At 40.3% G+C, this 17,449-nt stretch overlaps 1 protein-coding gene across 1 annotated transcript in view; it reads left to right on the top strand.

The window, feature by feature from the left end:
- CMAS (cytidine monophosphate N-acetylneuraminic acid synthetase) overlaps nt 1-15,633 on the top strand; it is an 18,379-nt gene extending 2,746 nt beyond the window's left edge. Inside the window, exons 3-9 of the mRNA XM_010003015.1 lie at nt 2,905-3,122; nt 3,358-3,513; nt 10,486-10,619; nt 11,857-11,951; nt 12,703-12,874; nt 14,512-14,662; nt 15,384-15,633. Coding sequence (XP_010001317.1) covers nt 2,905-3,122; nt 3,358-3,513; nt 10,486-10,619; nt 11,857-11,951; nt 12,703-12,874; nt 14,512-14,662; nt 15,384-15,616 — 1,159 coding nt within the window. The 3' untranslated portion in view covers nt 15,617-15,633. The remainder of the gene's footprint in view (nt 1-2,904; nt 3,123-3,357; nt 3,514-10,485; nt 10,620-11,856; nt 11,952-12,702; nt 12,875-14,511; nt 14,663-15,383) is intronic.
- The last annotated feature ends 1,816 nt before the right edge of the window (nt 15,634-17,449 follow it).

Below are 17,449 nucleotides of genomic sequence, written 5' to 3'. Positions count from 1 at the left end.
GGGGTGGTCTCAGGCCGGGACGCGGGGAGGGGGCGAGGGGAGCGGGCCCGTCCCGCAGCAGGGTCCCGGGGCAGCCCTCCCTTCCCGGGGGGCTTCTCCCTGCCAGGCGCCTGGATCCCGGCTGAAGCGCTCCCGGCGGGGCTGGGGTTGCTAAGCCTGGAGGAGGGGAGGGTCTGCGGACAACTGACAGGGGCCTTGCAGGGCCTGGAGGGGCCCTGCAGGAGGGCTGGGGAAGGGCTTTATACAAGGGGACGTAGCGCTGGGACAAGGGTAATGGGTTTAAGCTGGAAGAAGGGAGATGTAGGTTAGACATTAGGAAGGTTTTTAGCGTGAGGGTGGTGAGATGCTGAAATAGGTTGCCCAGGGAGGTTGTGGGTGCCCTATCCCTGGAAGGGTTCCAGGACAGGTTGGATAAGGCTTTGAGCAACCTGGTCTAGTGGGAGGTTGGGGGGTTGGAACTCGATGATCTTTAAGGTCCCTTCCAACCCAAACCGTTCTGTGATTATAGCCGGTCACGCCCTTGGGTGTCTTTAGCCTTCCTGAAGCTGCTCCTTCGGGTTTGTTAATGACACAGGTGTGTAGTAGGGGACCCTCACTGAAGGCAAAGAATGCGCTGTTAACGTGGCACCTGGTTTAGGATCCAGCAGGGCAGGGCAAGGCGTGGCACAGGACAAGCAAGCTGTGCCCCACCATGAGCTTTGCTGTCCCTTTCTGGTGAGGGAAAACAAAGTTTTACAGCACAGTAATTCACAATTTAAATTGTGATTCGTGGTTGGGAGCCACTGGCTGACAACGTTTGTCAGTAAGCATTAACACTTTTACTGGCTGCATTAAATGAAACATTGGCTGTAGGTAATCTCCTGTGCATCACCGAGTCACAGTATAACTTTGGTTGGTGGTCATGGGGTCCCACCTGCCGCACAAAGCTGGGCTGGTTAGGGTTGCTTAGGGCCATGTGCTGCAGAGCTTGAGTATCTCCAAGAATGGAGACCCCACATTTTTTCTGGGCTCCAGTTCATTGGATTGATAACCCTCACAGTGAAAAACTGTTTTGCATTATCTAATTGCCACTTCTGTTACCTGTCTGTGTCCTCTTACTGCTCTCGTCTAGGAATAGTTTCTCCATTTTCTTTCTGCGTGCCCATCAGGTACTTGAAGATGGCAGTGAAGTCACCACTTTTCTTCTCTTTATAAGACTGAACCAGGACTGCTCTTTCATACTTACTGCTTGCATGTGCTTCCAGGCCCCAGCCACGGTGCTGGCTCTGTAATGGGCTTGCTTCAGTTTTTCTTAGTTGTATTGGGCAGCCCAAAGCTGGACACAATATGTCAGAAGCAGTCTCATAAACATTGAATGGAAGGAAATAATCATGTGTGCCCATGTGACACAGAACAGAAGCTTAGCTTGTGGCAAAGTGCACAAAGAGACTTTGGTAGCAATAATTAAAGCTAGATAGAAACAAGTATGTTTTTAGTGTTAAGAATATGGGTATTACACATTTCTTTCTTCTGCCAGAGTAAAACTGTGAATTTCCTACACACATGCTGATAAAATTAATTAAAACCAGTGCATGTTCAGAGCAGGGACTTAATGTAGTGAAGTAGAAATGGAGCCCAGCTACATTGAGAGCTGGAAATACGAGTATTCTGTATCTCACAGCTTCTGTACTATTATCTATTCCAGGAAATCTTTTTTACTGTGTGAAAAGTAGAGGAAGCATCACTAATTTGGTTTTATTTTTAATAAAGAAGCAGTCAAAAATGTTTCTGGCCTAGACAACTAATAATAATTTAATTCATGTGAATCCCTATTGCTTAATGACCTGTGGTGGTTATGGTGGTTTGAGTGACTTCCTCATTTTCTGTTTGGCATCTGAAGTTGCTCAACAGGAAGCCAGGTAGGTTTATATAGCCTAACTTTGCGGCATAACAGGTGCATTAGATGGAAGTGTGCTAGGTTTTCTAGTCCCCTTTGAAACAGCTGTGCTGACAGAGTACATGTTACACAACAAAACTTTGTTAGTTGAATGGGGAGTGTGTATTTAACAGCTATGTATTCTAACTAGCCTGAAGCAGTTTGTGGAAAACACCCCTTCTGCATTTGTTCATAAGGGTGTGACTTGATGTTGCTATTGCTGTCATTCTGATGATCCCATTTTGTCTTTGGATGGAAGAACTTAATTAAAGCACCATTTGCTATGTACAGTGCATGGAAAATGCCAGTCTTGCTGAGAGAAGTGTTATTTTTCATAGTTTTTTGTTTTTATAGCTCACGTACTTTTTGTCAAAATGATGGCAGCAGTAGCTTCTCAGTGCTCAGCCAGTGTTTGTCATCACACAGTACTCAGACTTAGCCCTTCCTTTTGCAAATGTTTATTATCCCTGAACAATCACAATCTTGCTTTACCAGTATTGAATGTTTTCTGAGCAAAAATATGTGATTGTAACTTGAATAGTTCTTTCTCTTGGGATTGCATGGAGCCTAATTAACCTGTTTTGAAACACTTGCAGAATAAGCTAACATGCTAACTGCATGGCAGTTGTACTTACTGCCAGACTTGTTTCTGAACTCTTAAATTGTTTTGAATTCCTCATTCAGACTATTCACAATTCAGTGATCTGCTAGTATGCCTAACAAATTTTGATGTGCTGACGTTGCGTTTTTTGGTAATTCTCCTCAATTTTATGTTACTTCAGCTTCCTACATACTGGTAGATAAAGCACCCTGTAGTGTTAAATTGAAATGCAACCAAGGCCTGAGATCAGAAAATTAGTGAGTGTGTATGTTTTATCCCTATTGCTAAAAGTTGCTTGTTGGACTGACAGGGATAGTTTTGCTAATGTAAATATAAGAACTGGTTCCTTTCATTGCAATGTGTAGCACATACATAAGGTATTGTTCAGGTTAGATTATAGCAGGCAAGTCAACAGTGCTGGGTTTTATTCTTTATATTCATTTCTGTCACTGTCTGCCAACAGTATATGGGTTTCTACAGACCATGATGAAATTGAGAAGGTTGCAAAGCAATTTGGCGCTCAAGTTCATCGCAGAAGCCCTGAAGTCTCTCAAGACTCCTCAACTTCTCTAGAAGCTATCAGAGAGTTTCTTAATCATCATCATGGTAAACAGTAATGAAATATGCTGATCGTTTATGTTGTAGCCCCAAAGAGATGATGCACTTACTGTTTAGAAATATAAGTAGAACCACTTATTATGTGGAGAAAAGCAGTAAAGCTTTTAGTAAATGGAAGCTGGAAGGATTCTCCTTTTCTGTGGCATCTGCTTGTACCATGCTTTGCAATTGAATGTGTTAAAAATATTCATGGTTTCATAAATATTTGTCTGTTTTTCTTTAGAGGTTGATATTGTAGGAAATATTCAAGCAACATCTCCCTGTTTACATCCGAGTGATCTTATAAAAGTGGCAGATCTGATCCAGAAGGAGGGATTTGATTCTGTCTTCTCCGTTGTGAGACGGCATCAATTTAGATGGAGCGAGGTAAAAAAAGGAGGTAATATTTAACTGTTTCTGATTACAGTTATACTTAATCAACATTTTTTCAAATGGTTTATTTTCATAGCCATGGTATTTACATTAGGAAGTGATATCAGAGGCAGTGGCTGAGTTCTTGGAGAAATCAGAGATGGCTTAGAAATTCCTTTTAAGTAGTGCTGCTTTGATATTACTGATCTTCACTCAACCTTTCTGTAATTGTTTTGCACAAGTGATAAGGTATTGAAAATTGAAATGTTATTGGCTTGTCTAGGCTCAAAATATATCTCCCCAAGGCTTAACATGTTAACATCTTCTTGGTGGGTGTTTATGCATATGTAGACATGACAATGAGGTCCTGTCTTAAGTAGGAAAGTGTACACAGTAGTTAGTATGTGCCAAATAATGTGCAGTAGAGTCTTAGTAAAAAGGCAGTCTCTCAGCCTGGAGATTTAGGGTTTGTTTCTGCCTGCTAGTTTGCCTGCAGTTTGTATTAAATTGCAGACTTCCTTTTAGTCACGAGGGGTGATCTCATGTTAATTAGCTCATACAGAATAATATTTTTCCCCAAGAAAATACGCCTCTGAGCTACAGTTGCCAAGATTACTAAAAACTTAACTCTTTACTTAAAAATAGAGATTGTACCTTTTTGTGGCTGTAGAAGTACCTTCTGTCCTTGTACAAAGAGCTATTCTACACGTTATCTATCTTGATTTTGTGATTAAAACAGAAGTGTTTGCTTCTTTTTATCAAAGTGCTTAGTGCAGATACTACCACATTTGTATTTTTAAAAAATGAATGTGTTACTCAGACATTACAGTTATTCTGTTGAGATGAAAAAAAAAAACCAAACAACCTGTTTGAAGCATTTTATATGAGTTTACGAAACATAATGCTGTAAAAGAGCTTTCAACATAAGTAAAGCTTAATGTTAGAGATAAGATGAGAAGAAACTTAGGCATTTGCTTAGAATAAGCAGTTGACTTGACCATTCTTGTTTTTCCTTATAAGAGGAGAAATAATGTAACACAGTTTGTAAAGTGTAAGAGGAGTATCAAAGTCATGGATGGTAGTTTAGTGTTCTGTGGATTGCACTTTAGGCAACCAAGTGAAAGTTAGTTCTTCATATCCTGAGGTACTCGAATGGACATCTGGAAAAGACTAAATCTCATTTGGATGTACCATGAAGCTTTCTGAAGTGATTGTGTGCCACCTCGTCTCTATAGGTAGACTACTAAATTAAAAATGCCTCAAGGCCTACCTAAAAGAGCAAATAATTCTTTAGTATAAAATGACATCTGAAGTGTTTTAATGTGATGAGAGATAAAGAATCCTTCAGTTAAAAGGAGTATATGGGAGGAGAATAAGGAACACACTGAGCAAACATTAAAGGTAAAAGTAAATGATCCTTCAGAAGTGTGGTATTTCAGGTGGCTGATTCTCAGCATTATACAGTTTAGTTTTGTACTTTTTTTTTCTTGCAGATGGATTTAAAGTACTGATTACATTAGAAGAATTGTATATGTTTTCCTGTGTATTTCTGTTGTTTCCTCTGCATCAAGGTTTAATACTAATGTACCCTGAAACAGAAAGGTGTCTCTCGCTGACTGGAAGTGTTTACTTCATTGAGCACAAAGCTCTAGTGTATTTATGAAATACCAGGTGTGTATATATACTAAATCCTCAGGATGTTTTGGGTGTCTGAGAATGCCCTCTAGCTTTTTCATGGTTACTAGATCATGAGACTCAGTGAATTTACCTACTTTGTGCATGTCAGTGTGAGTGGTGTAAGGACAGAAGTCTCTATTCCCTTGCCCAGTTTCTGCTGCAGGCACTACTGGTGATAGCAGTCTGGGATCTTACGGGGTCAAGTTTGTTCAAAGACACATGCTTGTTCATTTCTGGACACAAATCACTTATAAAAATTTACTCTAATGGGTATCCTTAAATATAAAGTATTTTGGGGGACTGCATGATGTTTTCACAGGCACAAATTCTTCTGGTAGGCTCTTTTTCCACCTTTCAGATTGGTTCTTTTACCTGTCATTCAGGACACTCCAGGTTTTAGGTGTAGGTAGCTATATGTAGGTTACTAGCTTTTGATCTCCAAATTTCCTCCACTAGTCACAGTCAGTAATACAGTACTGGAATATGTAGATTCCTGGTCTGCCTCTGTAAGACCACTGTTTGGAGTGATTACTGGTGATGCTAATTCCCACCATAATGTTGAGGTCTTTGTATTTCTTTTGTGTGTGTGTTGTTTTTTTGTTGTTGTTTTGTTTTTTTTCTGATCAGACCAGGCAAAATGTAATAGAAAATAAGTTGTTGCAGCTTCCCTGTATCACAGAATCACAGAATGGTTGGGGTTGGAAGGGACCTCTGGAGATCATCTAGTCCAACCCCCCTGCTAGAGCAGGACCACCTAGAGCAGATCACAAAGGAACACATCCAGGTGGGTTTTGAATGTCTCCAAGGATGGAGACTCCACAACCACCCTAGGCAGCCTGTTCCAGTGCTCTGATACCCTCAGAGTAAAGAAGTATTTTCTTGTATTCAGGTTAAATTTCCTGTGTACCAGTTTGTGACTGTTACCCCTTGTTCTGTCACTAGACATCACTGAGAAGTCTTGTCCCATCCTCCTGACACCCACCCTTTAGATCCTTACAAACATTAGTGAGATCCCCCCTCAGCCTCTTTTTCTTTTCATAGCTCTCCATTGGACTCTTTCAAGTACATCCCTGTCACTCTTGAACTGGGGTGCCCAGAACTACACAGAGTACTCCAGGTGAGGCCTCACCAGGGCAGAGTAGAGAGGGAGGAGAACCTGCTGGCTGCACTCTTCTTAATGCACCCCAGGACGGCATTGGCCCTCTTGACTGTGAGTGCATATTGTTGACTCAACTATAGACCTGTCAGTCTGAGCTCGGTATCAGGGAAGGTCATGGAGCAGATCATCTTGAGTGTCATTAGAAGCCATGTAGAGGACAACCATGGAATCAGGCCCAGTTAGCACGGGTTTATGAAAGGCAGGTCCTGCCTGACAAACCTGATCTCCTATGACCTGACTATTGGGTGAGGGAAAGGCTGTGGATATTGTCTATCTGGACCTCCAAAAAGCACCTGACACTGTTCCCCATAGAACTCACATTAAAATACTGGCTGCTCATGGCCTGGATGAGCATACAATCTGTTGGATCAAGCACTGGCTAGACAGTCAGGCCCAAAGAGTGGTGATCAATGGAGTAAAATCCAGCTGGTGGCCGGTCACAAGTGGTGTTCCTCACGGCTCAGTGTTGGGACCATTTCTGTTTAACATCTTTGATGATCTTGATAAGATCATAGAGTGTATCATCAGTGAGTTTGCAGATGACACCAAGCTAGATGGGAGTGTTGATCTGCATGAGGAGGCTCTGTAGAGAGACTGGGATAGATTGGATCATTGGGCTAACATTAATGGTGTGGGCTTCAACAAGGCCAAGTGTCAGGTCCTACACTTGGGCCACAACAACCCCATGCAACAGTACAGTCTTGGGGAAGTGTGATTGCAAAGCTGTCTGGCAGAAAAGGGCCTGGGGGTTCTAATTGACAAGTGGCTGAATATGAGCCAGCAGTCTGCCCAGGTGGCCAGGAAAGCCAATGGCATCCTGGCTGGTATTAGAAGTAGTGTGACCAGCACAAGTAGAGAGGTGATTGTCTCCCTGTACTCAGCACTGGTGAGGCCACATGTGGAGTGTTGCGTTCAATGTTTGACACCTCAATTTGAGAGAGATATCAAGGTGCTGGAGGGAGTACAGAAGGCGGCAATGAAGCTGGTGAAGGGCCTAGAGAATCAATCTTATAAAGAATGTTTGAAGGAGCTGGAAATGTTTAGTTTGGGAAAGAGGAGGCTGAGGGGAGACCTCATCAGTCTCTACAACTACCTGAAAGGATGTTGTGGAGAGGCTGGTGCTGGTTCCTTCTCACAGGTAGTGATAGAACAAGAGGGAATGGCTTCAAGCTACAACAGGGGAGGTTTAGACTGGACATCGGAAATTTTTTTTCACTGGATAGGCTGCCCAGGGAAGTGGTTGAGTCACCATCCCTGGATGTGTTTAAGGGTCGTTTGGATGTGGTGTTGGTGGATATGGTTTAGGGGAGAACTTTGTAGAGTAGGGATGATGGTTGGACTTGGTGATCCCAAGGGTCTTTTCCAACCTGAATGGTTCTATGTTTCATAGTCAGCCTGTTGTCCACCATGACTTTCAGGTCTTTTTCCCCAGAGCTGCTTTCCAGTAGGTCAACCCTTAACTTGTACTGGTACATGGGATTGTTCTTCCCCAGATGGAGAGCTCTACACTTGCCCCTGTTGAACTGTGGGCATTGAGTCCATCCTCAGTAAGTTTGCAGGTGACACCAAACTGGGGGAGAGTGTTGATCTGCTGGAGGGTAGGAAGAAGCTGCAGGAGGACCTGGACAGGCTGGGTCAATGGGCTGAGGCCAATGGCATGAAATTCAACAAGACCAAGTGCAGGGTCCTGCACCTTGGCTACAATAGCCCCAGGCAATGCTACAGACTGGGGGAAGAGTGGCTGGAGAGCAGCCCAGCAGAGAGTAACCTGGAAGTGCTGGTTGACAAGCAGTTGAACATGAGCCAGCAGTGTGCCCAGGTGGGCTGGAAGGCCAATGACATCCTGGGTTGTATCAGGAATAGTGTGGCCAGCAGGAGTAGGGATGTAATTCTCCCCTGTACACAGCACTGGTGAGACCTCACCTTGAGTACTGTCTGCAGTTCTGGGCCCCTTGGAGGTCCTGGAGCAGGTCCAGAGGAAAGCATTAAGGCTGATGAGAGGACTAGAGGGAAAGTCTTACAGGAATAGGCTGCGGGAGCTGGGGTTGTTTAGCCTGGAGAAGAGGAGACTTGGGGGGACCTTATCACTCTCTTCAACTACCTGAAGGGAGGCTGTAGTGAGGTGGGGGCTGGGCTCTTTTTCCAGGCAACTACCAACAAGACAAGAGGGCATGGCCTGAAGCTGCTCCAGGGAAGCTTTAGATTGGATATTAGGAACTTCTTCCTCACAGAGAGGGTGATTAGACATTGGAATGGACTTCCCAGGGAAGTGGTGGAGACACTGCCACTGGATGTGTTCAGGGAAAGGCTGGATGTGGCACTTAGTGCCAGGGTCTAGCCAGTGTGGTGCTTTTAGGTCATAGGCTGGACTTGATGATCTTAAAGGTCTTTTCTAGCCTTGGTGATTCTGTGATTCATTAGCTTATTCCCCACCCAGCTCTCTAGCTTGTCATGCTGGATGGCAGCACAGCCTTCTGGCATGTCAGCCAATCCACCTAGTTTTTATCATCAGCAAATTTGCCGAGGGTACATTCTGTCCCTTCATCCATGTCTTCAATGAACATATTGAACAGGACTGGACCTAGTACTGACCCCTGGTGGACACCACTAGTCACAGGCTTCCAGCTGGGCTCGGCCTCACTGACCACAACTCTCTGGCCTCTGTTCTTCAGCTAGTTCCCAATCCATCTCACTACCCTATCATCCAGTCCACACTTTTTAAGTTTGCTTGTAAGGATGCCATGGGAGACAGTGTTGAATGCCTTGCTAAGGTTGAGGCAGACCATGTCAGCTTCCCTCCCCTTGTCTATCCATCTAGTTATGCCATCACAAAGGGCTATTAGATTGGTCCAGCATGGCTTCCCGTGGTACTTCCTGACCAATCCTGGTAACCCTCCTGTCCTCAACATGTTTTGAGATGGCACTATGAATAAACTGTTCCATCACCTTTCCTTCCTAGCAGGTTACAGTTGGAAGGAACCATCCTGTTGTCATAGAAAACAAAACCTTCACAACAACACCATTCTTGTAGCCAGAGGTGGATATGCCCTATGTGCCTGTTTCTGGCTGCCCCCAAAGTCTCCAGCTGACAAAATGAAAATCAAGATATCTTGGGTCCCAAAGTTTTCCATGCGTTGCCCCAGAACTCAGAAGTCTTTCTTGATTTTGCTCAGGTTACGGGTGCAGTGTCATTTGCACCCACATGAAAGAGTAACAATGGATCCACTCTCTTAACAAGTTGGGGTACCTGTTCAGCAACATCCTGAACTTTAGCTCCCAGAGTTCAGGGAGTATACTGTATACTACTACTCTGTGAATTAGTAGTTGTTCTGTGGTATTGTACTGTCAAATAACAGTTCTGCCCATGGGAGTTTCTGCAGCATTGCTATTCTTTTCTGAACTGGCATTGCTGTTCTGGTGGATGACAAAGCAAGCAAAAAGCTTAATGTTGACTCAGACCAAAGTGCAGACACATTTAGTTGAATCTCAAGAGCATGTCCCTTCCTTGCCCTTCCTTACCCTTCATGAAGAGGTGCCTTCTTTGCCCTCCTTTTGTTCTCCTTTGCCTTTTTTAATCCCTCCTTGCCCTTCCTTGCCCTTAGACATTAAGAGGAAATTCTTCACCGTGAGGGTGGTGAGACACTGGAATAGGTTGCTGAGAGAAGTTTTGTATGTCCCATCCCTGGAAGAGTTCAAGGGCAGCTTGGATGGATCTCTGAGCAAAATCATCTAGTGGGAGGTGTCCCTTGCCCGATGCAGGGGGATTAGATTCTAGATGATATTTAAGGTCCCTTCCAAACCAAACCATTTGATAATTCTGTGATCCTTTTAGAAGCCAGTTTTGGAGCTGACAACCTCTCAGGGTTTTTTTGTGTGGTTTTTTTTTTTGTTGTTGTTGTTGTTTTTTTTAAGTTGGAATGAATAATTTCCTTTTTTTTTACGCCAGAAATGCAGAACAGTCCTTTACTTTGTTATTCACAGTACTAAGAAGGAACAAGCAGTTGAGTGGTTCTTCATAAAGCTAAGCAATGAGGGTCAGTAATGAAAGAAGTCAGTGACGGAATCGTGTCCTTAATTGTTCAACAGAAAGCTATTTAAAGAAAGTATAGTGACTCTGAACAGGAATTCTGGAAAACTTATTTTGTCATTTTTCTTTGTTAACAGAAAACAAAATGACAGAGCCACAAAACCTGAATCCAGCAAAACGGTACCGGAGACAAGATTGGCCTGGGGAGCTGTATGAAAATGGCTCATTTTATTTTGCCAAGAGACATTTGATTGAGAAAGGCTACTTGCAGGTTAGTGCTTCTGTTTTTCATGCTCTTTAGAACAGTACATCTTTTAGTCTTGTAGTAGGGGGTTCTGAATTCAAGAATATATTTCTGCTTCTGATGCAGTCAGTATAAAGTAACAGCACTTTGACCTCAGGACAATTTGCTTATTATGTGTAAGTTAACAGGGCTAGCTGTAGTTAGGGCAGATCCAGTAAAAGCATCATCCACAGCAGACAAATTTATATAAATAATATTGAGCAGTGTGTAGCTGTAGACCTGAAATAACACAATGCTGAAGTTTCGTATCAATTGGCCAGGATGCAAGTGCTTATCTTATAATTCCCTTTTGTGGTACTAAGGATGTGCAGCTGACCTTCATGCAGTGACACAAGCTCCTCATAGGATCTCTAAACTTGTATTCTTGACTAGTTTTGTCTTATGCCAGTTTTGTACTGTCACTTAAAACGGTCTTTTTCCCTTTCCTGATGTGTATGTATCACTGTAGTCATGCAGAACAAACATTTACTTCAGCTTTAATTTTGTTTGTCTACAAGTATAGTCTTTTAGTTTTTTCATGCAAGACAAATCCTCCATCTTACAGATCGTTTCCACTGTTTGTCAGCAGAACTGAAAAAAGGCCCCCTGATGTTCTTATTTCTCTCTTTTCTAGGTCCCTCACTAATGCAGAGATAATGACTTTAGGTCTCTCTCATTTGTATGAACCCGTGCAGTGCCAGCTACTGCTATGTGTTCTTCTGAGCATTGATCTGGATAGTACAGTTGTGTTGAATTCTACATTTTATAAAGATTGGGCCACTAACACTGAGGATCAGGGCTTTTAGTTTTAATTACTACTGAGGTGTGGCAGATATTTTTCCACTTGAAATTAAATCTTTGTGTAGGTAGCAAAAAAAAAAGGCAGCATACTCTTACTAAGTAAATACTAAAGGTATTACTATTTTACTGTATTAAAAGACCTAGTTAAATCTATGTGATGTAATAACTATAATGCATAATACCTTGCATGCCTTCTCTAGTAACAAAATGAAAATACTTATTAACTGTTGCTTATAGGAAGTTGTTTCTGATGCTTGGTTCTGTGTCACAAGCAAAACATCATTAATGATGGTTCATTTATATTAGAGCTACTGTGACCACTGTGGAACCAGGTACTTTGCTTTCATTACATCTTATTAAATTGTACAGTTTTGTATATATATTAACCGAAGCCAAAAGCTTTAACAGGTTCTGTCTTATTTAGGGTGGTAAAATGGCCTACTATGAAATGCGAGCAGAGCACAGTGTGGATATTGATATAGACATTGATTGGCCTATTGCAGAGCAGAGAGTATTGAGGTAAAAAACACTTTTTAGCCCTGTATTTCTTTGGTATCACTGTTTCAAAGCATTATCATGTGAATGTTTAATGTGTGTAATATAAGTAATCCAGATCAAAGATAACTGGACAATTTTATTTCTGCCGCTCATTTTTCCTGTCTCTGTTGAAATAATCTGAATTACTATTGCTATATGTTTGTTGGGGTTTTTTTAGAAATTGCGGTTGGGTGAAAGTGTAAGCCCCACTATACCGTGGCAATGTGTTAGCATCATCTCTGGCTTTTCCAGTTGAGTTGTCCTGGGCTTCCATGGTCTGATCCACATTTAGTGATGCACATCACTAAGACTGTTTATGTAGAAGGCATGAGTTGATTACATCTTGCCAGCTGCCTTTTCTTTGCAGCTATTCTGCACCTCCCGTAGGAAATAACGGGTGGGAATGGATTGTGTTCTCTGTGCCTTTTTCATTCTTTACTCCATTTTGGTTTTGTCCCAAATAAATGCTACAGAACATAGTATCTTATGCTAAGGAAATAAATCTCATCCTGATATTTTAAATGGGCAATGTAACTGAGCTGTCTTTTGGATTGTTCTGTTTTTCCTTTGAAGAGGGAGAATATAGTTGGAGGGTGATGATGATGAGAAAAGACATTAGAAAAAAATAATTTCAAAACTGATTCTTCTGTCTGAAAATTACAGTTGTATTTGAAATATTTGGTTTTGAAGTGTGCAAAAACTTCCATCCTTAAAATATAATTTCTTTTTCTAGCTTTGGATACTTTGGCAAAGAGCCTTTAAAAGAAGTGAAGCTGTTGGTTTGCAGTGTTGATGGTTGTCTGACAAATGGTCGCATTTATGTGACAGAAGATCAGAAGGAAATGGTATCCTATGATTATAGAGATATTGTTGGTATTGATCTATTAAAAAAAAGAGGAATCCAGGTAAGTGTTGTTCTGAAGTGTAAGGCTTTATGTCTAGTGTAGCCTGCACATTAAAAGATTCCAACATCTCACAGCATAAATTCTGAAGTTTTGTGGGAGTACTTGTGATAAAGCAGCATCATATATTGGTTCAGGGTTGGGGTAAATGTTGTTCTTGGATCCCTTACAGGAAACTAAAAGTGTTTTCAGGAAATTTTCAGTCTCAGTCACAGTAGCTATAGCATGTCTCTCTTTCTGTCCTGGAAAAATGTAGGAAGAAATTTTTAGGGTGTTTTGCTAGCAGCAGTTGTGTTGTTCTTTGTAGGCTAGACAACCATTAATTAGAAGTCAGCTTTACCAAGCAGGTTGTTACTTCTTGGCAATAGATGAGGAAGAACTACTCAGGCAAATTAATTGATATGTCCTAGATCACCCATGATTGTTCAAAGAGGGGAAGTCAAACCTCCAACGGTTTTGTCTGCATAGTTGTTTTAACCATAATTTGCTTGCTTTGAAGTTGTAAGAATTCAAGTGTAAATGAAAAACTGAAACAACACAGATTGTAACATGGCTACTTTCATTATTGTTATTATTATTTATTATCATCACTGCTACTAAATTCTTCTGATCTGAATATTTGCTTGTGTTTATGTAAAAATAGCCTTCTGGCCATTTTCTGTCTGTGCTGCTGGCTTTGATAGAGCTAGAATAATTTGGGGCTGTAAAAACTTGGTAGAGATTTGGGCTGTCTTCAAAGAGCATTAACTCAGTTCTGCTGCAGATAGAGGTAGGCATAGATAAAACAAAGGTAGCTATGCCACAAGTAGACTTCTCCAGGTTTATTTTGGAATCTTTCATTTAAAACCTCCTGGTCTTTGTCCTGAAGTTTGTGTTTCTAGAGTATATTGCTGATACACTCTTGATTTGTGCACCACTCCTCTTCATTCTGTACTTAAAATTAATGCCAAGTATTTGTTAGTATTTAAAAACAATTAGGAAGGTAAGCTTGTCCACAGCTTGGACAGAAAACTGTTGGAGGGGGTTGTGTCTGATATTTTTTTATTTTTTTATTTTAATCCTACTTCACTGATTTTCTAGTTTTTAAGCTACCTTGACATCCTTTCCTAAATTTCAAAATTGGGATGAACTTCTGGAGTTTATTTTGCTGTGCCACTTCAGTGTGTTTAGTGTTCTGTTGATGCTCTGAAATCTTACTGTAAATAAAATTATGCTATTAGGTAAAGGACTTATGGAAAATATTTCATAATATTCTACTTCTGTAAGTAATGCAGAAATCTTCCTTGGAAATTCTCTTATTCCCTACTGTGGCTGAATTAGATGATTTTGCAATAGAAAGCCAGCATGCCACTGTACTGTGATATCCAGTCATTTTTTAGAATACATGTTACATTTTAAAAGACCAGTGTAAATTTCTTTTTGTGAACTTAAGGGCAGCCTACAGAATGGTGTTTCACTTTGGGGTGGTTGTGGCTTTGGATCCTAATCACTTCCAGTCTGAGTTTTGATTGAAGAAAATGGTTATTTGGTGCTTTTCTGTTATCTCAGCAAGCTTCTTCTACTGCTTTTTTAGTAAATCAAATAGCATGTCTTCTTGCTGTGTGTGTAGAATTTTCTTTATCTTGGCTTTATTTTAATAGGTTCGGCTCATCTCTGAAAGAGATTGTTCAAAAACACTGTCAGCCATGAAGCTTGGATGTATAGCAAAAGTTAGTGCAGCAAATAAGTTACAGGTCTTGGAGGACTGGCAGAAAGACATGGGTTTGAGCTGGAAAGAAGTTGCTTACTTAGGTCAGTTCTTTTTTTTAATTGTAAAATTTCTTATAGTCTATGCAAATACAAACTTCATAGTGCTGCTTAACTTCAAAACATTTTATTAATACACTAAACTTAGTGAGATTGATCTGTGAATCACAGCACACAATTGCCAAAAGAAGGTATGTATTTTAAGGCTTGTTAGGGTACAATCTAAATATTAAAGGCATTGATGAATCACTGTCTTACTTAGTAAGGGAAGTCTTGGCTGGTTTCATAGTGAGATTTAGGAAAGCTTTTTATATTACACAAGCATAGTTACAGCTCAGAATTTAGACCTGATTCTAGTTAATTTCAGATGGATATTGCATACATTATATTCTGAAATGGAAACAAGAAATAAGCAGAATTAAAACTGAAAGCCATATGATTCTGTACAAAATTACATTTCAGTGACAGCTGAAGTGTATAGTCCTGCAAATGCTTATTTGGTTGCTCATAAATAATTTTACTACCCTTAAAAAGTACCATTCTCTTGCCTGAAGATTGTGTAAAGTGTGATCAGTATTTACATGTATCACTAAGATTTTCTGAGACCTGACTTCAATGTACAAAGTGCTGTTGAGTTGCTGACATGCAAATTGTGTCAAGAATACAGTTTTTTACAATAGGTTAATATGTGCACAGAAGAATACAGAGTTTGGTCAGGTTTTTCCCCTCTGTGATATTTTGCCTTGTCTGTCATCTTTCTCAATAGGAAATGAAGAGTCTGATGTGGAATGCCTGAAGAAAGCTGGCATGAGTGGTGTGCCTGCTGATGCTTGTGCTGTTGCTCAGAAGGCTGCTGGCTACATCTGTAAAAGCAGTGGTGGCTGTGGAGCTGTCCGGGAGTTTGCAGAACACATATTCCTGTTGTTAGAAAAAGTGAACTCTGCAAGAAAGCAAATGAAAGAAGTGAATGCAGCAGGAAAGGAAGTGCGAGGGAAATGAGAACAGCAGGAGAGGAAATTAACTAATGAAAAAAGAGTGACAGTTGGTCAATTCTACTTTTTTCTTTACCTCTTTCTGTCTCAGTAAGTTTGTAACCGAAAAGGTGGCTAATCTTTCAAGTTTTACATTGCAGTAGAATTAAAAGGCTGTTGCCCTTTATTTTAAGGTCCCACTTTGATTTAGTGCTGGTATTCATGATTGCATGCTGATAATCCTGATCATGATTATTTTAAAAGCTATTCAAGTGGAATGGAAGGAATACTACAAAAGGTGGTATCTTTTGAATCTACTCTTAAATCATTACACCTGTCCTACAGCAATGGTGTCTCTTTAATAATCTGAATATTTGCAGGGATCAATGATATTACATGACTTGAGGATTTGTAGTTCCAACTTAAAAAAAAAAATTCTGACAGTTTTGCTCATGTGGTTTACATTATCAAATGACAATTGCTGGCTTTTTACAGTGTTCATCCCTGATACGGAAGAATTTTAGCATATGCTGTAGAGGTTGGGTGTAAATTAACTATCAAACTTTTATTTTAAAAGACAGCTCAGTTACTGTAAAGCCAGTTAATATTAGTGTTAGTTAAGAAAAGCACTTAAGCATGTGTTCAGTTTTAAGCTCATAAATAATTAAATGGCATTTGGAATTCTGCCTCTTATCTTTGAATCTGTTTATATTGGGGTTTATTGAAGAGCTTAAGTTAACATGTGCAAATGGCTTGCCAATTTTGAGTTAAATTTCCTATTCCCTTTGAGATATTTCCTTTGCAGAAACTTGTTTTCTTTCTCTAAAGACTTTAGTAGATCACTAATAAGTAAAAAGAAAAAGAAGGGAAAAAAAACCTAGTTTCTTGTATGTGAAGTAACTGCTGTTAAAAAACAAAACAACAAAACCAAAAAACAACCAAAATGTAGCTGTTGATTGTAGATTTATATAATATATATATTCAGACTATTTTTAGCATGTTAATTTAAAGCTGGTGTGTGTGTGTGTATGTATGGATGTTTGTATTTATGAAAAACACAATTTTTACTGTGCCTTGATTTAAAGATCTCAGTATCTGTAAAAATGTCTAGAACTGACCTGAACATAAGCATCCATTTTCAATCTTAGTTAAGATCTGCCTTGGGTTATGATGATAAAATAAAAAGTACCTGTGGCACACGGGCAGGTATTACTGAGCTAAATAATAATGGCTTGTGATTTTATTTTGTTTCTTTGCTAAGTAGATACTCCCAATATAATGTCCTGGTATATTGCCCTCTGCTGATTAACTTCATGTACACTTTCTTACACAAAGCAAAATATGAAACTGAAGTTCTTTTACTGCCTATCTGCAGTAGCAAGGTTAAGAGGTGGGTTGTTCATTGTACTAATCAGCTCTTAAGTTATCATTTAAGTATATCTTTTCAGTGAGTTTTTAGAGTTCTGCACTAGATGACCCCATGGACTTTGCTATCAGGAGAGCCACATTTTGGACAGAACTGTGGACATTGGTACAGATAGAAGAATTATTTTAGTTGTATAGACTATGTGGTAAAGCTTCCAAAGTCCAGATTGCATGAACAATTCAGGTTTGATAATGCCATATAGAATTGGCCAAGTTTTTAGTTATTTCACTTTGTCACCCTCAAGTATCTTGCTGACTTTGATTTCAAGAGCAGTTTCCTGTGAATAGATGGCTTTAAACAAGCTGACTGTGATAAACTTCATTCCCATTCCTTTTATGTTAGAGAAAGCAAAAAGATAAGTGCTATTATAATAGAAATATGAGTTGGTAGTAGTTTTTTGACACAGTGCTGAAGAGCTCTTCAGCTGTGTGTTAA

The sequence above is a fragment of the Chaetura pelagica genome, unplaced genomic scaffold (genome assembly GCF_000747805.2).
Source record: "Chaetura pelagica isolate M959 unplaced genomic scaffold, ChaPel_1.0 scaffold117, whole genome shotgun sequence".
In the NCBI taxonomy this organism is placed as follows: domain Eukaryota; kingdom Metazoa; phylum Chordata; class Aves; order Apodiformes; family Apodidae; genus Chaetura; species Chaetura pelagica.
Note: the sequence above shows the minus strand (reverse complement) of the source record. Positions and strands in the feature narration are given on the sequence as shown.